Here is a 21,457-nt window from a genome sequence, read left to right as displayed (position 1 = left end):
ACTCCCCAGTGATGGCCAAGAATTAATCTGTGATATGGCAGGTGGGCAGTGTAACTCCCCTAACTCCCCTTCATCCAACACAGTATATACTGTGCTTCAGCAAAAGAAAAGGCTTTCCTAATGCCAGCATTTATTTCAAGCACAGGAAGATGAAGCATTAACAACCTTTAAAACTGTGTTTCAAACCATGAAATACCAATGGTGTTGCATAAGAACATAAGAAATAGATGGGGGGGGGGGGGGGGGCAGGAAACACAAAAAACTTTCAGAGCTCAGTTCTCTGGCTCCACCACTTAATAAGACAAAAAACCCATATGGAAAAGACAGACACTGCTGAATCCCCTCGCTGACTAAAATCCTCCTGCAGTGCCTACATCACTGAGGAAAAAATAGCTTTCAAAGCAATTCCCCTCCTTACACATTCATGTTTTAACATAACCAGCTTGGGCATTCGTAATGCTGTCCCCCTATGGCTACTTTTTGGTTCTAACAAATCTAGACGCTTCTTGCAAAAGCATTTCAACATCTTTGTTATCCTTGTCTTCTGAACTTGGTTCCCAGTCAGAGTCTTCATCGGTAGGTTTGCACACCTCTTCCTCATCATCTCTAAAGCCGCCATTAAGGTCATACTCATGTGGTTCATCTTTCTGCAGGAGCGGGCTGGAAACCAGGACCATGCATGGCAATCAGTTAGCTGAGGGGAATGTGCTCAAGCTTGTCTAGACAACAATTAACATGATGAGACGTGTTTACAGAGCACAGGGGAGTGGGAGACGGATGGCGCCAAGGATGGCGCCAAGGAAAGGTAACAGCTTGCTGTTAATTGATGGCAGTTAACCACCAGTCAGGGATTGCCTAGGATGCAATGCTTAGCTTCAAGAACCAATCTGTTTAAAACGCGCAGCTTCTGAAAGTGTATATAACCTCGTGCTTCTGTACAATAAACTGACATTTGCTTGCATCAAGCTGCGTCCCGTCTCTTCATTCGCCGCATCTTTCTCCACAGCCCTTTCTCCTGTAGGGACAAAAATGCCATATATTCATGAATAATAAATACAGAACGAAAGAGACCTTGCAGGGGCCATCTAGTTAGCCTCTCTCCTCAGCAGGAGAAAGGCTCAACTAAAGCACTCTATCCAATGCTGACAATTTTGTGTTTGACTTTCAAGACTCTCATGTAAAGCTGTACCATCCCTCTCTGACCACTACTGCAGGGCTTACCAGTCTGATCAATTAAGAAAGTTCTCCTTAGTGGCTTTTCTTCCAGCACTTGGAAAACAGTTGCCAGGCCTCTTCTGATAACATCTTCTGATATCAGAAGAAAACGGTATCAGATAACATCTTCTGACAACTCTCCTTTCCTGAAGGAGTGGCATACACAATTTTCCTGGTCATCTTCCTGCTACTTCTATACCTAAACAAGGCATCTTTCTTGCCCTTTAGCCCCTAGCTCTTGCTAGACAGCTATTCCGACTCTAAATTTTCTGCCTTCACCCACCCATATTTACTTAGGGCTACTTTATACTCTTGCTCTTTGGAATCTGACATGGCTTTGAATTCCCATTCACTTCTTTCCTGAGCTTCAGGTCAGCAAAGACAATCTGCTAGATCACTCACCTCCTACGTTCTCAACTTCGATCTGTGCTGTGTAGTCTGTGCTTCCTTTCTGAACACACGTTAAGGAAACAACAAATGCTGAACACTTCTTTCCTGAGCTGGATGCAGCCTACCCCTTTCCCAGTTCAGTCTGTTCTATCGCGCTGCTGTCCAATCTGCTGCCTATCCATCTTCTGCACAGCTCACACTTTGTGATTAAATTGCCTTCTCTCTTCCCAGTATGTCACAATACTCTACATTGGCAGGAGTCAAAACTTGGAAACCTCTATTCACAAGAAATGGATGCTGCTCGCTGCATGTTCCTAAACTTTTTTAGGCAGCTTGTCTTGCAGTAGTCTTTTAATTGCTCAAATATGTTGACATATATAAACCAGTTCCCAGAGACAGGGCAAGCCTGATTTTTGAAGAAGCCTTATCTACCTGACTTGGTAGCATCGATGCAAAGCTGCTGCCATAGCAGCATTGCATTCTCCTTTTACTTATCGGTAGCTGTGAACCTTTAACAAGTTTATTTCCACTGCTTTGGGACTTTGGCAGATGTGCACGACCATTGCTCTACCAGCCTACGCTACCTCCCTTTTTCTTACAGGCCCACAATTCCTAACTAGCCACAGTCTGTTAATATTCCAGTCATGGTATGCTGCCCTTAAGTCACACCCCCGAGTAAAGCTGTATTTGTTCCTTTTCTTCCCAGCCTCCAGTTTCTGCATTCTTACCTCATTTGGAGATAACCTGTCAATGATCTCATAATGATTTATCTGTTGAGCAGTTCTTATCATCTTTTATATGAAACTAGAAATGTGTCTTCTCAGCTACACAACCCAGTCCAAATCATCCATGTTTATATTAACCTCAGGTATTTCTTAGCAGCTTCTTGAAACCTCAGGTCAGAGCTCCAGACACTCAAGCTGTGCGTGTGGTGAACAAGCAAGAACACCAGCGCCTGGTGTAGTCAGATCACATCCTCTGTCAGTTACATTTTTCTGCTAGTGGGAATGTTACTATTCCAGAATCATCTTATGGTCTGATTAACATTTTATACTCTATAGCAAGGTTTTCAAAAGCACTTACAGCAGCAGTCAATTCCCTCAAAGGTACACAATTTTATGGGTGAACTGTGCTACAGAGGCACCCAATGACTTCCTAGAATAAAGTCAGCCATGCGTGACACAGCCAATACTACAACTGAGAAATATCCTATGGCTAGCAACCTATATAGCACCTAGCAGAAAATCCTGAAAATATCAGCTGTCAATTTCGGCTGTAATCCCATCCCATATGATGCTTGCTAGTTTACTGTTTACCAGACTTTAGAGGAAAGTAATTATGCCCATGTTTACCCATAACAGCAGAATTTTTTCTAAGAATCACAGACTATAGTCGTGCAGAAGGAATTATGTCTGGAGGGAGAAGTCGAAACAAAGATTCTAAATACCTTAAGAACAAAATCTCTCTTCTCAGCCTAAGCCTGTGAGAATAATAAACCCAAGACCGGATTAACAAAGAAAAACTGCTCTTCACTTTCACAGCACTGCAGGTGGTATTTTACAACAGAAATAGGAATTCTGGAAAAATACTGATTACTTCCATATTTCTCCTACAAATGTATGAGGAACATACGATGTTGGTTTTCGTCCACCAGTGTTTTTAGATTTCAGCAGTGAATGATGCACTTCCTTCCATGTCTTCCCACTCCTCTCTTTCTGCTATAGTTTAATTCAGCTCCACAGCCCCTGAAGCTGCTCATTAAGCACAATTCTGCCTTTCCCCTAGTACCATATTTATAAATATGACCTTGAAACATTCCCTGGAAGTATCTCCTTCACATGGGGAGAAAAAGCTTGCTGACCACCCCTTTACAAAGGGTTATGTTTGGAAGTGAGCCGATCAGCTTGCTAGAAAACATACACAGAAGCGTGCAGGAGAACTCTCAGACTCCATAGCCACAGCAGGTCATTCATCTAAGTAGCAACAAGGCAGTGAAGTCATTCACTAGTGACAATTTAATGACAACACACATTCCAGCCTTTCTTTTTTTTTCCCCTTCCTCCCTTACAGCTATTTCCCCAGTAATTAGCCTTAGACTGTTTCTCAGAACATAGACCACATTCTCTATTGGCAATTTGTAATCCATCTCGCAGCAATTAGACTATCAATGTTAAAAACTAAACATGGCAAATGTCATGTAGATAGCACCCTTCTTTTCTTGGCTGGTGGAGTTTCAGTGCACTTGAACAGAAATTAATCCTGCTGTGCTTAACAGTGCAGTTGTGCCAAACAGCACGAAATAAAGGCTAATGGAACCTTGCCTGTGTGATCTTGCATGGCTCGGTACGACTGCCTCAGACGTGAGCTTGCTGAGTGCAACCTTTTACAAGCTTTGCCCTCAAGAGAACGAAGCAAGCCAGTCAACAAGATATTGAGGGGAAAAAAGAAATTTAAACAATCATTAAATATGAACAGAACTTTAATTAATGAATTCCCTTCTTCCCACTGTGCATGGAATATCATTTTTTCCCTGGTTCGTTCTTAGGATGAGGAGTTGAATTTAACAGATTGAATTTCACTTCCATGTCAAAGATTTACATATTTACAAGAGAAGCACTTTTCCATCCATAGCCATGCCTGGCTGACCACCTGCCATGAGCTGCACACACAGGATCTACCATTCTGGTAAGGAAGGTCCTCTTATGAAAGACACAGCTACAATTTTAAACCTTCAAGATTAGCTTTAAACTTCAGATATGCACACAGTCCAGCTTGCTTCATTATTAAAATTTTAACCGCTCGCTGCACTTACAACGCTGCTTACAACTCTTGCCACTCTTTAATGCACATTTCTGCAAGGGAGCGGTGATCAAGATGGGGCTCATACTTGCATCATGGGATGTGGCAAAGCGTACAGCTAACAAATATGCCTCAAAATATGCTAGTGCACAGATACACCCATATCAAGCATTCAGTGACAGCAGAAGTACACACACATGATAAGGAAATGGGATGGGAAAGACATTCCCGAGTGGAAAGTAGGTCGCAGAACAGAATGGAGGCCAAAACACTTTGTCTAGAAAACTACAGCTATTTGCACTTTACTTTCTCTAGAAGGCAGATCTCTGTTTTGAAGATTTCTGTAGGAAATGCCCAGCCACACCTTGGTGATCTCAAAGAAGACAAGTCAGTTCCCACCTCCACTCGAGATGCAGCAGTTCCACATCCTCATGCCTTGTTCAGGCCAGTGAAAGTAAAGATGGCATATCATCAGGCTTTCAGACTGCTCTTCAACGCTCACTTTTAAATTATTTTAGAAATAACAGGAAGCTTCACATTTGGAAGCCAAACTGAGATACAAGAGATGCCTTGAAACAGAGCTAAAGGATATTTAAAACTGGAGCCCATGCACCTGCCACATGTAAGTTAATATTATTGGCAGCAGCAAAGCAAGCTAGGTGTACTACTGGTAAATGGAGGAGATACTCATACACAGTATTACAGGTTACATTATCAAGAGAGACTACAGCTTGCCTGTGATACTACACAATCCTCACTGATTTCTAGAAACTAAAGTTCGAAGGATACATACATAGTTCACAGGGAACACTGCCCCAGCTGAAAGGCATTACCCTTCTTCGACACTTCAGTCCTAACAAGCCTGTAACATCAATACCTCAGAGTAAATATAAGAAAAGCTCATCACCACATCCGCAGATATCTTTTGACATTTATTTAGAGGTCAATGCAATGCAGAAGGAGTATCTCAATGTTTCAAGAGCAATCAGTCTTCATGGGGTAACCTTAACTAGCTGTGGATGAACTATTGGCTCCTTTCATCCTATTATGAACCCTGTTCAAGGAAGGAAGAATTGACTTGGTCACACATGTCTCTCAAAACATTTGTTTGTTTCGCTGCCTGCTTCCAGGGAAGGACAGGTGTGCTCAGCACACAGGAATTCAATTCCAGCACTATTACTTGCAAAAAAGGAAGCAGAGTTTTACTAAAATAATGACTACCTTCTTCTCAGGTAAGTATTATCAAGCATCTCCAGCACCACTAAATGCCCCAAAACCCAAAGCAGATCAGTTGCATCCCATGCTGATGGGCCCATTCATAACATCAGAACATACCATTTTTTGAAGTTTTTGTCGTGTTCTTCTTTCAGGTACTAAAGAAAGAAATGTTATTAGCCAGGACAGAGTACAACCTAGCAATAAGGTTATTCGGAGAGGTTGCTACAACAGAAGACTGACTTATTAAAAGAAATGCTGCAATGGTTGTGCTGTATTTACAAGTATAAAAACTACTCTGCTGCCCCCAAAAACCTTTTTTTTTGTATTAAATGATTCTTGAAAGATTACCCAGATGAACTGTTCTTACAATTATGAACCATGCCATCTGTAGACAAACATCATCGGTACTGTTTGGGGTTTTTACAGCAGACAATTGCAGTATTTCAAAGCATTTAAATATTTTACGCCATTGTTTCCATAAATGCAATTTCTCCTTAATAACCATAGAATCATAGAATGGTTTGGGTTGGAAGGGACCTTAAAGGTCATCTAGTTCCACCCCTCCTGCCATGGGCAGGGGTAATGTCATAATCCTGATTTTTTGAAGTAAAATGCATTATCATTACATTTCCCTAACTGTTCTGCTCTAAAGTATTGTCTTTTTGCATTGGGAATTAAATTGGGGAAAAAAACCCCTCCAAGTCCAATAATTAAGAAAAAGCACAAAAAGAATGCAAAGTACATCTTTGAATTCTCTAAGAACAGACAAAATATAAACAGTATATTCCCCTGTGTTTTTCAACAAGTCTAGTTACTGGAATACAAAAAGACTTTTAGAATAGAATCTCAGATTCAGTTTTAATTATATTCCCTCCAAGCCTCAACAGAACATACATGCTATAGGGATATACACATTTTGCTGTGGGGATGGGAAAAAAAGCTACAGAAAAAATTTACTGCAGTATCCATTTGAAATGTTGAGAAATACTTCAGTATATTCCCTGTTTTCACTGTAATACTCCAGCTCCAAATGGAGGAAGCAGAATAGAGAGATCTGGTAAGACCATGCTATACCATGCTTAGTTTTCAATAAAACCTGTTAAACTCATGAAAACAGCCACTTGCCACCTGGCATTTTTGTCAAATCCTAAGATACAAAGCATACAAACTATGTCAGCGGTGTCTGACCCAGACCATCTTGTTTCAGTTGAAAAACATTTGAAAAAGTGAATGTAAGTGTGCAGCGGCCAAGCAGCCTTACCTTCCTTATCACAGACAACGGCAACACCGCATGCTCAAGAAGAGCAAGGGTGCAGGGCAATACAGAGCAAGCTGCAAATGCAATGTTACTTTCTCACTTAAAGCATTTTATTCCAAGGTGTTGGCATCCATTACTGGGTTTGGGGGTTTTTTCCCCCCACTTTGAGCTATACTGAACAACTTGGCTTACCTGGAGGTGCACTGTGCTTGTATTCTAGTTTATGCTGTGGATTCTTCCTGCAAAGAAAACAGTAAAAGCTTGATTTGCCACCTTGTTCCACACCTAACAAGAACCTAACAAGTTCCCAGAACTCCTCTGTATTTTGTGAATAATTTTCACTTCTTTTTAAAATAAAATTCTGTGACCAGTGCCTTACTGCAGTGTCTCAGCTTACGTAATGTAGGGTGGAAGAAAAAAAGGGTTCCATAAGAGTTCCTTTTGTTTCAGCCTTTTAAAAAAAAATAAAAAAGACAGCTGACCAAAACCAAGAGATGAGATAGTTTCCAAACTTGTAAGATGAGATGCATTTGTTCAGCATAATAAGAACTGATCCAATTATTTACTCTCACTAAAACCAAAACCAGAACATAACCTCTGGTGCACAAAGTGCAATGCACACACAGTGCATCACAAGTCTGAGATACCCAGCCGTAACTTCCATATTCTGCAACATAAGGCTAAAAATCAAATAGTTTGGGAAAATTAAAGAAATTGAAAAGAATTGCCTGTCTCAAAGTATCACAGGGAAAGGCCAAAGAAGGACTGTTAAGAGAGTTTACTCATTTCTGCAATATGCTGCTGCAATCTGGGAAGTTCAATATACAAGTGTGTATGTCTTCTATTAAAAAACAGCATCAATGCAATGAAAATTAAAAATTTAAAGTCAACTTACTCTTTGATCTGCAATAAATGCTCCCCTCATTCAGGCTGCGATCCAGGTCATGAACACACTGATTTATCCCACCCCCTAAAGCAGTTATCCAATGCTGTTCTAATGTTTTAACTTGGTCCCACTTACACCGTGCTGATCTGTTGTGTTAGTGTATTAGAGCGGCACGTTAAAATTGTTTCAGCTCAATTTACTTCTGTGCAGAAAATTAAAATTAAAAAAAATTCTAACTTTGGAAGAAAACTGGTTCAGTTGTCCTAATTTCTCCTTCTGAAAAAGAATCAACAATTAAAGCCCACTATTTAAGAATGACATACCATTTGACATTGCTTGAAACACAAGATTAATTTCTATAACTGCAGAATTTTTTTGATATTTTACAAAATACCCTTGCTGTGAAGACTGCCTTGTAAAACTAGTTGCTTATGTTTTCTTATTCTTCAAAAACAGAATACTCTTCAGTAAGAAAATCTTATTTTTACATCAAATAACTTGTTACACATTCACATACTTGAAGCTGATTTACAGTTTTATAGCTACTGCTATCCCAAAGTGCATTTCATGTGCATTAGAAGGGATAGTTATCTGAATAAAAACATGCAAGTACAGCTTTCTATTAAATACCGTACTGAAACAGAACAGTTGCTTAATCCAGTGTTTTGCAAGTGTTGGTAGCATCAGAGCATTTGATCCCAACTCAAGGCACAACATTTAGATAACTCAATTATGTATTCCAGTAGTAGCCAACAGATAAAGACAACAAAAATAACATCCAAATCCTTCAAATGACACCTGTTGCTTTGTGGAAAGAATTATCATTGCTTTGTGGGTGCCTCCTTTCTTCTACCCCAAAAAGAATGAAACGCTGTTTAAGAAATGATCAACTAATACAGCACAGGAGTTGACTTATCTGCAAGGAGAGACAGTTTTAGTTTTGGACAGTGTCCATTGTACTCCTGAAAAGTATGTTGGCAATTTCAGGAGCGGTATAAACCTAGATTTCGCATCCTGAGATGAGAAATTCATCTCACAGATGGTTTTTGAGAAAAGAAACACTTCTTCTGCATTAGTTGAACATAAGATGGCTTTTCCTTAAAAGTTACTCCCATTTTGTTACACTTTATAAAGAACACGCTCTTTAGGATCATCACGCTTCCAGGGAGAGAGAGAGAAAATGTTTCTGCTCAAGCACAATCTTTAACAGCAGCTGTTAGTTTCAATATGCCCCCACAGAAGGGCTGTTGTCTCAAAATATATCCTTTTGTCCATTGCATCAATTACAAAGCAGTCCTTACACTCTGCTAAATACAAGTGTAAAACCTAGATATTAAGAAACAAATGGAACAAAAGGATCTTTTGAAGAAAATCAACAGCTGCTAAAAGAAACAGCAGTCAGCCATAAACTGGATTTTCTTGCTGGTACCTAAATTATGCTTTCTAACAAATCAAATACTGACTAAAATAGAGGGTTTGTACAAAATCTTAACAAATATTTTGTCAAAATCTGAACTAAAAGTTACATATCAAGAAGAACATGTAACAATAAATTATTGTTTCTATACAAGAACAGTTTACTTCAGGTTGAAAAATGAGAAAGTTTTGATCTCTAGGCCACTGAACAGGTTCCAAAAGTCAAGGCTTCATGTTCACCAGCTGAAATCACAAATACTTTGCACAGACCTTGGAGGCATAAAGGTAGCAGTCTGGCGCCAGTAAATTTGGAAAGCCACAGTCAAGATTTAACATCACTATCCTACTGTCAATTTGCAACTCCAGGGGAGAACATTCTTAACCTGTAAAACAAGAAAAGCCATTTTGTACAGTGCTTCTTACCTATAACAAGCCGTTCCATACAGACATTCAGGCCGGTTATCATTGTTATCCTGAGTTACGATCTCTGTTTCATGATTGTCATCGTCATTAGGGTGACTAAACTGCTGAAAGTGAATGGGATTCTTCCTGCAAAAGACAAATATAGATCAAGAACTGACTATTCCATTTAAACAGGAGAAGTGGAGGTAAGAAAGGTGTTACTGAATCAGTGACATTTTCAGCGGTTACAGAAAGAGAAGCTTTTAACGTTTAACTTGGTGCAGAATGTAAGACCTGCTTTCAGGATAACTGAAGAAAAGTTTTGTTTCAGCAGAGGCCGCAAGAGGTTAAAACATGAATTCTCCTATTTGCCATCATCAGCTTTACGTTTCAGGCCTCCAACACATACACAATCTACTGATGTAGTCCCATAGCATGAATCTCGCTCCGTGGCTTGCTCTGTCATGACTCCCTCTGGAGTTACCAAGTGCTACACAAACCTCTCGCAAAGTCTGAGCTCAAGCTGCGAGGGCCAACCCATGGCAGCCGAGCAACTGCAGTCCTGAAGCCTTCCCACGCTCTCGGGTGATCACCTGTGAGCTTCAGGCAGCATGTCTCAATCATTACTTCTGTTCCATATGCAAGTTACTACTCACTTGAACACTTCAAATGCCAGCGTATTATTCCAGAGGGATGAAGTGCTGGGGCCTGAGCAGCAGGCCCTGAGCCGAAGCTGACCTCCAGAAGAACCCGCCAACCCAACCTTAAATATATGTATTTAGTATCCAATCATTAGCGAAATATGCACGGTCATTAGTGAACCATGTATGGCCATTAGCAAAAGATGCACCTTGGATAAACTACAATCATGAGAGAAGAGACAGCGCATCCTTCCTTGCTTAGAGGCAGGCGGCCAAAGCCATGAATCCAGCTGTTTGGCCTTGTCTGGAAACCGGTGGTTAAAATCCAGTCGATAAAGGGAACTCCCTCGGTTCCTCCCAACCCCTGGCCAGGCTTTGGTGGCATCTGACAGGAGAGTGAAACCAGATGTTTCCACGTTTGGAATTACGTGAGCTTGTTTATTAATAGTATAAAAGCTGAACCCTCTTGCAGCGACGTTGCAGACCTCACCTACCAGGAGATGCCCTGCGCAGGACTTCCCAGCTGCCGGGACAGGCTCTCCAGATCCTCGTGCAACAGGGGCTCCCCAGCGACTGCGGAGCTGGAGGATGGCAACCTGTTAGGGCAACGGGTGATGTATCTTTCTGAACCACTACAGCTAGCTGTGAATAGTAACGATTAGGTGCATTGCCTTGCTTATCTGTTTTATTGTTTGAATCAGGGTATCGTAGGCTAATCCTTCTGTATGTGCATATTGCCTTATTTTCTGCATTAATTTGAAACAAACAGTGCATCAAGGGTATCTTCTGTATTGGTTTCTGTGTGCTATCTATTGACCCCATCAACTGGCAAAACAATGGAGCAGTCTCCTGGACATTACATTGATTATGCTCTCAGGTTTGCCTTGGCTACCGTGGCATTTTATTTGAAATACCAAATCACAACGATGACATGAAGTTGTACCCTAAGACATAACGCTGTGTGTAGCTGAGCCACACCGATGTTAGTGATGAGAGCACCATACAAGACAAGGCAGCTATAAACAACATCACTTTGTGAAGAAGTGATGTTAAAAAGAACACAGAAAAATACATTATGACTTCAGGAGAAATTCATGGGGCAGATCAAAAGACACTACAAAAAATTATGTCATAGTGAACATACTGTACTAAAAGCAAATCTACTTTTTCCCTCTGATTTCTTTTAGAGACACTTTTTTTCAAGCATATTTGAAAGCAAGAAAAGTGAGATGTTTTAATAAATGATTTTCCAAAAGATATACACAAAATACTTCAGTGATTTACCACTAATCCCCAGTGTACATAATCAACATCTTTGTGCAAACTGTAAAAGTGAACTGCTTGCCTCAAGCAAGAGCAATGATAACTTTAAACTGCAGAGGGATTACTGCTGTCATTTGCACTTGTTACAGCTGCATTTAGAAACACCAAGCCAGAAGCACGTATGCAGCTAGCGACATACACAGCAGCTTCCTCACTGACCACAACGGGCTCTTATGAACTTTCTAGGGAACAGTCAGTATTATTTTCAGCATTTCAACCAACACCGTAAGAGAAAAAGCGTTTGTTATAGCTTTTGCAAAATGATTACTTAAGCACCGTGAGCCCCACTAACCCATTCAGGCCTCCTTTCAGGCACCGAAAACAGATTAGATATTTAGTATTAATACTTTTACATCTCCATCTGCTTGGTATCTTTCACTCGGGAAACTCAGCAAGCAAGCTACAGATAAACTCTTCCAGGAGCTACTTATCAGAGATCCAGTGTCCCTTAGTCCTATTTACACAGGTGACAGACGCCTTGTTCTGGTTCTGGTCTTTTCTGTTGATTTCTGCAGACTGTAGGGTAAGTAAATACTGTTTCACTAGATATCATTGCAAGGCTGCATTTACCAGTCTTTTATTCTACAAGTTCTCAGAAAACATCACTTCTAACCCCACATTCAGGCTGGCTGCCTACTTCTTTTGCCATTTAAAAATAAATGGGATGAAACCAAGTCATTTTAGAGGCTACTTGCTTTGTTTTCTAAATGCACGGAGCTAACGTACTAGCAATATTAGCCAGAATTTGAGTTCAGTCATTTGAAACACAATTCATCTTCTCAAAGGGACACAGAAGCAGCTAATGCTCTGTGAAATCATTTTAATACTTATTCCTACAATAAGATACATGCAGCATCATAGTCATGAAGGAAAGAAGGCCTAAGAGCTGCCAGTTAGCTAACCTATTCTGTTTTAGGTGATAGCCAGTTCCTTTCATGAATTTACTTCAAAAGCTATTTGGCCAATACCAAAGAGCCTTTATTGCAGGAGAGAAAAAAGAAAAAAAAAATTGTATAGGAGGAAGCAAGAAAAAGGGAAGGGTCTTGAGGTACGCACCCTATCACTGGGCCTCAGGATTCTTTGGGCCAGTGGATGATGCTCCTCAAATTATTCATCACCTGTGAAGCACCTTAAACATGTCCTATTTCAGATGCTCAGGACTAGTAACAACATCATAGTTTCTCTTACCTTTATGTGGATAATTTATACTTACTCCATTTCTAGATGTTGTGCAACGATATCCAGCAAAATAAATAGAAGCAGAGAAATGCACAGCTAATATTAAGTACACATTATCCCTTCTTGCAAAAATCTTCTTCCTTTTATTAAGAGTTTGGGTTGTTTGAGGGTTTGTTTGGGTTTTTTTGAATACAAGAGATCTGAGTTGTAAGAGCACAGCACCCTTCATGCTGGAAGCTGCACTCCAAAGTTAGTTTTACAACAAAACCTTGCTGCACAGGAATACGTTATTAATTTGATCAAAACAAAATCATTAAGCTTTACTCGCACAAAAAATAACCAATTAAAAGCCTATTTTAAGAATAAAGTTTTAGGAGAGTTGCCTTCTCATACACAGAAGCTCTGAATTTGTGGCAGAAAATTATGCAAATAAAAATTATGCAAGTAACACTTACAAAGTTCTTCAGAATCAATGCAGTCATCTCCAGCAGCAGCTGAGCATCGCTCAGTGAAATACTCAAGACAGTTTTCATCTATGCAGCTCCCAAAAGCATCTTAAAAGCTTTTTCTAAAACAAATTTAAGTGGTAAGGTCAGAATCCCTGGCTCTTCTTAATCACATGCAGGAGACCCCTGTCATCTCAAGGGCTTATTTTCTCAGCCTACTAAAGAAACTGGTAAGGAAAACGTAATGACTCACCAGCACTAGTTATAAAGCCATAGTATTCAAGCCTGAAGTTAACGCCACAAGTGCGTGTAAGATGTTTATAAGTTCTAAACTCTAAGTCTTACTAGAAAACAGGTCTCATAAAAAGACAGATGCAAGTCTGTAGCTGCCAGATTTACAAGCTGAAGGTGAAATGAAAAATACTTCTTTTCATAAACAAAGAGCACAGTATTTAGAAGAATGCACATACAAATCCAAAGGCTGGTTGAGCATGCCCTGCTTTGACAGTTACAGGAAAGATTCACACACACCCAGTCAGCACAGAACTGTACCACAGGCTAGCCAAAGGACAGAATTGTGGACAAAAATTGTGAAATTACAGTTTCAGAGATGAGAGTTCAGCTGTACCACACCCCTACTATGCAACTCGAAATGGGGGTTGGGTTTGAATTTGTTTTTGTTTTTAAATCCCTATTCTTCTAACTTCTGAAAAGCGAGCAGCAGACAAGAAAATGAACACAAGACAGTATTCAAAGAGTAAGTTCCTTGACAACAAATATAGTCAGATATAACACAGACAGAGCACTTGCCTCCTAGTGGTAACAGCAGTTTCTTTCGATTTGGAAAAAGCTTCAGACTGCCACAGGAAGAGAATCTCACACTGACGGAGGATAAGAAGAAGAATCTCTGCAGAGAGAAGTGTGAATCAAGCTTGACTCTTTCAAAAAGCAGCGTTTTCAAATTCATAAATGAAGAAACTGAGCTATGGGTTACAAAGTTATTTCCTAAACATTTCAGCTATGTGTTAGAGACATCTAATAAAATCAACTAAACTAACATTTCATCTTTTCCATTTGTGCTGTTCAACCACGCACCCACCAAAGGTGCCTGTCATATGCAGAAGACAAGTATCTCTTACTAGGAGTTTATAAAATACGGATTAGAAAACTGAAGGGCATTCAGTTATTGGAAAAATGACATTTTATATGAAACCTCACCTAGAAAGAACACTGTAAGGAAATGTTATGGTTACCAAAGCAGTCCTCATTTAAGACGTTGACTCCTACAGCACATTGTGCTAGAAGACACCTTTCATAAGGTTAATGGAAGGAGACAAAAACCAGCTACTCATCGTACTCAAAAGAGCACTCAAAGCAGCTCCTCTTCCTTAGCAACTCTAAAAAACAGGTTTTGCTCAAGGAGAACACTACACAATCAAAAACTGAATACGCTATCAGTGCGTTCCTTCAAAGCGTCCATTCACATCACACTTATATACACTTCTGTCAAGAATATGGGTAACTGCAATGGCTTGCTTTACTGCAACATAGCTATCTCATTGATGCAGAATGACTACTTGGTGGTCTTGCATTAAAAGCACATACAGGACAGACGATAAAGCACCTTTCTTTGCAAACAAGCAGGTTTAGTCTCATCACATTTCCTGAAGATCAAAGCTGATGGTTTTGATACTTCCTATTTACAAATTTCTCCAACAAAATAAGATTTCGTTATGTGCTATTTCAGAGCATTCTTTTCTTCTTACAAAGCAACACTTCCCAAAAGTACTGCTGCCAAATGTTTTAGAATAAAGACCCAAGAAGAAACGTGCACATGCAGACTCCTATTGCATGTTACCTGTAACTAAAACTTGCCTTCCAAAACATTAGGAATCCTTCAGCGTGTCAGAGCACTGAATCAGCTTCACCCCCACAGAGGGGAAAACTTGTCTGAGCAAAATGAAAAGTAGCTGGAGCAAACTAAAGGCTGCATTTGTACTACTGGATCAGCTTGGCTGCCTAATGAACCATGTCCTCCTCATAATCATGAAGGGCAAAAACTGAGATATGCGAAGGAATGCTACATGAAAACTGGAAGTCTGATGTGCTCATGAACACAACAGCTTTACGCAGTTATCTGCAGCAACAGGCACACCAAACATACACAAGAACCCATTTACTTGTGCTTGCTTGTTTGCTGAACAACCTAAGCTTTTACTGTCACTCAAGCCCCTTGGGGGAAGAGGTAAAAAATACAAAAATAGTAACAGTGATAATATTTTAAAAAAAAAAAAAAATCACAGGACCTCCTGTTTCCTGGATTAGCCTTATCTTTTGTGCTTACAATGTACATAGATTTATGTAGTGCTCAAAATCTTCTCCTAAAGGCAGTTCTCAGGTCACTGGTCACTTGCTACCCTCAGGAACACCTCTAGACGCCTATCTTCTCTTCAATATATTAACACATGGCATTACAGATCTTTTCTGGGCAGAAAGAACTAGCAGGAGACCAGGCACTCAGCACTGGGGTTTTTGGGATCTTGCTGGAACATTTGTATCGCACAAAACATTTGTATGACAGATTGTGAATTGAGAGGATATGAGTAGCAGAAAAAAAAATAAAAATCATCCCTCAATTGAAGTATCGCCAAAGACACTGACCAGATAAGGGTTCACAGGGAGTTTATAAGTGTGACTTGTTCTGGTTTTAAGAGGGGACTGAATGCTTAAAAAAAAAATAAATAAATAAAAAAAAAAAATGGTGCAGATTGGCCAAGTTACAACAGAAGTAATTCTCCATTGTTTAGGGATAACAAATAATAAGCATTTTAAATAGTCAGATCACAAAGCATACAATAACTTCATCTTTCATAAAAGTTTCAGCTGCAAATAAAATAAGCCTACAGGGTCTATGTTGGGCATTTCAATCATTTACATCTCTTCTCCCTGCCGGTACATGTACTGTACACACAGGGGGGTTTATTTCTTTCCTTTTTAAAGTGGACCTTTGTTTCTTATTTCCTAGAACTCTGCATCGTTTAATCTGCTGAAGTACATCATCCCTTGTTTAGGTTATATTGAAAGTTAGCAAGACATCCTGGCTCCTCCTTTTATACTTTTAAAATTCTTGCTATGCCATTGGTTTCTCATCAGTCCCCATTTACCAAAAGATTTCTTTCAAATCAAAGCTTGTAACGACTTTACTGTTTTTGGTAGCTAATACAGTACTTCTTAATAACAAGCTAGCTTAAGCTGGGTTTATTTTTGCTTCACCTGTAACAGCCTGTTCCATACACGCAAGGTGTCCTCTTACGCTTGTTCTGTTTGGAGCTTTCTGAAGTATCTGCACTTCTGGTTGAATCAGAAATCTGTCTTGTAATCCAGATTTGCATCAGGCTCAAGAGTCCCTTCCTGGGCACCAAAAGATCAGGAAGTCCTGCCCAGTGAGCCTGTTGGCTTGCAGAACCAGTCATCTGCTCTTTGTTTACTGTTTCCTCAATTCTATTTCCTTTACTGGAGATCTGACCTACTCTTTTAGACAATTTACTATGCTGCTGCCTAGCTTTTCTTCCCACAGAACTTCCAGGGGTTTTTGTTCCAGTCTTGCCATTCCCTGCCATGTTTCTCATGGTATTCTCAAGAGGAAATCCAGAGCATTCTGTGGAACAAGGTTCCATTTTGAAGGACCTGAAAATGTACATTCTTCAGAACTAAAAGCTTTAAGGTCAAACTCTGCCTCATCATTCCTGTTTTCAAAGTGAGAGAATCATAGTAGAGCCCAGGCTGGAAAGGACCTTGATAGAGATTAAAACCAGCCCCGTGGGCACATATTAGCTTGGGGCTCATCGTTAGCCAGCAGATGTGTTACACTTGAACAAAAGGTTAGATGATGGAAGTGTAAAGAACTCTAGTAGGTAACAGAAACTAAACAACAGACTGCTAATGTATGCAAAGGTAAGCAGGAAATTTAGGTAACTGCCCAATAAGATGAAAAGTACATCCTGAAGAGGCGCCAGAGGGAGGAGGTTATGATAATGAATTTTTGGAAACCTTACGTATTTGCATGACTTTGTATAATAAATATCTGTCGGCTTGTTGAAACAGCGTGCAAGTTAGGAGTAGCGATCCCCCTTGCACCCAACGCTGCAATAAACATACCTCTTTGTAACTGCCCTCGAGTTGTACAGTTCGATTCCACATGTCAGTTTGGTGACCCAGGTGAGACCCTCTCTGTCCGGCTGTAGGACCTGCTGAGGACAGGACTCCTCTGGGTGCCCCCAGGGTTTCTCAGGAGGACTCCCCTACTCACCTAGATGACTGCGAGGACAGACAGGGACCATCGTCGGTGGACCAGGTATGTTGCAGTTGGGTTGGGGATACCTGTAAGTTGTGAGGAGACGTCCTACGTGAGGTAAAGAGCGCTGGTGCTTGCCCCTGGAAAGGCTGGGGGTGGGAATTCGGGTGCTCTCCTCGCTGCGGTAGCGGGAAGGGGCCTCTCGAGGGGTAACAGGTTTTCTCCCAAGTGGTGTGTTTTGGCCAATTTGGGTTCTCTTCAAGAATGTCTTTTGGCCATTTTGTCATCTGTTGTAAAATTCGGTACCGTGTATTAGTTGAGACCTCTTGTTGATATTTGACGTTCTGGGGTGGCATAACGGTGTTTGAGGTCGGAACGTCCATCATAAAATGGTATTGTTGCTATCTATCTGAGTAGCAGAGTGAGTGTGTAACGGGCCCTTTTGTGCGAGTGTTTTGTGCAACTGAGACGTAGCTCAGCTACAAAGCGAGTGCTGAAACCTGCAACTTGTGATAATTTGTATTATTTACTGTATTGCATAAAGGTGAAATGGGAGGTCAACAGAGTGGGGAAAGAGTGAACATGAGCCCTTTGGGTTGTATTTTGGCTCACTGGAAGAATACAGGAGGACCGCAGGGTGGGAGTGTGAGGGAAAGGGTTAAAGAAGTTTTAGTAGGTCTAATTGCTTAACGATTACCTAGATTGTTGTTGATAAATAATGCTTTGTTTTACTAACTATTGTGTAAATTAACTGAAGCAAGGAGTCTACAGCTCCTCCTGAAGGACAGTTTGTGATGAGAACTAGCTAAAACCAACTCTATAGTCTGGACAAAGACCAAGGAGCAACTGAGTCTGGCAAAGAGAGAAGGTTCAGAGTGAGAAAGACTACCAAGCCTTCATCCCCATGACCCCCATGACCAGCAAGAGGCACTACGCAAACGCAGTTGGGAGGGACATATGGAAATGACTTCTTGGAACTAATTTTAATATGAAGCAGGGCTAGGTTATGAATATGTATCGGTATATTTGGAAATCTTATGTATATGCAACATTTGATTATATAAATTGAGACAAGTTGTTGCCCCTGGCGCACACGGCTTTGGTGGGACTACCCCTGGTGCTGCCCAGCGCTGAATAAACATACCTACTTTACAATCTGATAAAGATTGTGGAGTCTGATTCCACACGTCAAGCAAACATTGATAAAATATTATAACCAATGGTGGCCTTTATGTATCTTAGAAGATCAGGAAACTGTAACACCTCGCTACAGTTAATGCTATTTTTAAGATGACAAGGGAAATGGGACGACACATGCAGATTTGTTTTTCACATTGAGAAGCCATACAGAGTGTGGCAGAAGGAGCGTGGGATTAATATAGCACCACCTGATCCTTTGACTTTGGCTCTAGAAAAGGACAAGGAAAAACTGAGACCTAAACTAGAAAGATGCTCTTGTTGAAGTTTTTTGTGTAATATAGGATCGCTGTGTTTTGTAAAGACAGAGCCTCAGGCTGTGGCTCCTCCTGGGGTGAAGCGTATTGGGAGATAAAAACTTGCACTAATGTAGGACCTGAGGCGGGGGAGTCAAGGACCCCAGGGAAGGGTTAAAGTCTTGGGGTGAGTTTGTACAAAGCCCCACACCCGCTGGGAGGTGCGGCTGAGCCAGGCTGGACGCGTGGCAGGCTGGTTGCTGGTTGCTGGCAAAGGCACCACAGGTAAGGACACAGACTTAAAGCAGCACAGAGCAGATCTGCGTTCAGGGTTCGAAAGGGTCAAAGCAGGGGTGCTGTTGCAGAGGCAGGCACTTGTGCCTGCTGCAGAGCAGGGAGCATCTCCTGCCCGGAATCCTTCCAGTGCGAGGAGGCGGGGGTCGCTGTTGCTGACACCAGAGCTGAAGGACCTGACAATGTCACCCCAAGGGCCGCAGCATTTGCAGCACGACAGGACCGGGAACTGGCCCCTTCAGGGCACGCAGTGGGGGCGGGGGGCGGGCGGGAATAAAGGCGAATCTGTGATGGGAGATTTAGATGCTTGGAAGTCGGTTGTGAAAGACTATCAGGATGACCCAACAGGAGTAGAAAAAGGGTTGACTGTTACTGGGTAATCGCCATGTAGAGAAGCTGACAGAAGCAGCACGGCACAAGCACAGCAGGTCAGAGAAGAAAAGCTGAGTCGTGCTGTAGTCACAGCTACGGCGGCGGCTTCGGGAAAAGTGAAAACTGGCAGAGGGACTAAGGTGAGAAGACGAGGCAGAGGCAGAGGAGGGATGCCTGGCAGAGGTGAAAGAGCGAACCCTGCCCTGCGGGCCCAGATCAGTGGGCACATCGTAGGGAAGTGGGCACGGGCAGCCAGATTGCCCAAAGCTGAAGAACCATCAGGGGGTTCCGGTGACTGCATCAGAACCAGACTGAGAGGCCTGGGGAATCCGCCCTAGCGGATCCACTGGTTAAATTAAAGCTGGGGACTAGAGAAAAAGGAGGTGGGATTTTTAGTGAATACAAAACCAACTTATTTGGTGTTAAACTTCAGCGAGAAAAGAATTTATTACAGTTGTGGGAGCTACTGGCCGCCAGGAAAAAGCATTGTGAAACCTCTGAAGTACAAATTAAGAAAAAAAAATCAGAATGCCATTTCACCAAAATCTTTAACCAGGTATATCCGGGAGTAAACTCCAGGCAAGGCGAAAAATGCTTTACCTGTTACAGCAGAAATGAAAAGGGGGGCCTGCCCAGTTCGGGTAAAACAGTATCCCTTGGTCAGCAGGGCTGTGGGGGATATTGGCACAAAAACTGAAATAAAACGCACTGTGTAGTGGTTCTACTACCAATGTAAATCTGTGTGTTTTGCCATGGCAGCGACTTGTTATGGGATGCGCAGATGAAACTCTGCATTGACAACAAAGTACAAGGAATAAGGTTGGTCAAGTGCCTCCTACCGTAGTCAAGGGCAAGACTGGGTTGGCCTCTGTGTTTGCCACCAAGAAGAATCTTGAATTCTGCTGTTGGCTGCAAGCCAGTAGGTGCCGAGTGGTGGGAACATGTGCCATGCCAGACCTTGATGTGAGGAATGGCCCCCGCTGTTGTAAGAGGGTCACCCAGGAAGGAAGAACGTCACAAGACCCATTGGGGCACTGACTCATAGTATAAATATTTAGACTGACAAAATTGTAGGGAGAACATGAATCAAATGGGGACAATTGGAGAAGAAAAATATCCAGGGCAACCATGACAAACTGATTTCTCAGAACTCCCAAGAAAAGGGGGGTCTTGATACCTGCTGGTCATGACGGATGCCTTTTTAGGGTGGCCAGAAACACACCCTTGCTGAACCAATAAAGCCAAAGCAGTAACCAAAGCACTATTATAAGAAATAGTACCGTGATTTGGGGTTCCAGCAGTAATCTCATCAGACTGGGGGCATTAGCAAAAAAGGTTGCACTTGCTATCCAATACTCAGCAGTGGATACAATCTGTAGCCACAGGAATGTTAAGGGAAGGTGTCCCCTACAAGAAATGGGTTTCTGCCTTGAACTAGCAAACATCTCTGTGCTTAAAGAGAAGCCTTTTTGCCTTGATGGAGATAATTTACTCTGTATTCTGTATTTATGCTGTATTCTGAATGTGGAAATTGGCTGGGACTAGGAGGCTGGCTTAAAGGCATTTTGCAAACAGGATTATTATTTTTGATCATTATTGTAATAATAGTTTTTTGATCAAAACCAGCCAAAATTATTTGTAAGCATTAGGCATATCTGAAGAGAATGCCTTTATTTGAATCAGCAGTTAAGGTGTAGTTTAGTCTGATGCTGTGGTTTTATCTGCTTCTGGTGAATTTTTGAAGTGATGAAATCAGAGATACTAAGAGTTATGAGGTAGTAAGGTAATAATCTAAGTAAGGGTGCTGTCTTTTATATCCACAAGTGCAATATGCTTTTATGTAGCAGAGAGAAACTTTGACAATAATGTTGCTTGAGCAAGATGTGCATGT

The 21,457-nt window shown here is 41.3% G+C and overlaps 1 protein-coding gene across 1 annotated transcript; it reads right to left on the bottom strand.

Moving 5' to 3' along the window:
- Positions 1–236: 236 nt before the first annotated feature.
- On the bottom strand, positions 237–16,850 carry LOC129736969 (aprataxin and PNK-like factor). Its single transcript, XM_055722594.1, is given in 6 exon segments — positions 237–1,015; positions 7,073–7,119; positions 9,606–9,731; positions 16,447–16,542; positions 16,544–16,616; positions 16,619–16,850. Coding segments are annotated over 6 exon segments (714 nt in total). The 3' UTR covers positions 237–875.
- Between the last annotated feature and the right edge of the window lie 4,607 nt (positions 16,851–21,457).

This window comes from Falco cherrug, chromosome 10 (genome assembly GCF_023634085.1).
Source record: "Falco cherrug isolate bFalChe1 chromosome 10, bFalChe1.pri, whole genome shotgun sequence".
NCBI lineage: Eukaryota > Metazoa > Chordata > Aves > Falconiformes > Falconidae > Falco > Falco cherrug.
The sequence above is the reverse complement of the archived record's forward strand: the minus strand, read 5'-3'. Positions and strand labels throughout refer to the sequence as shown.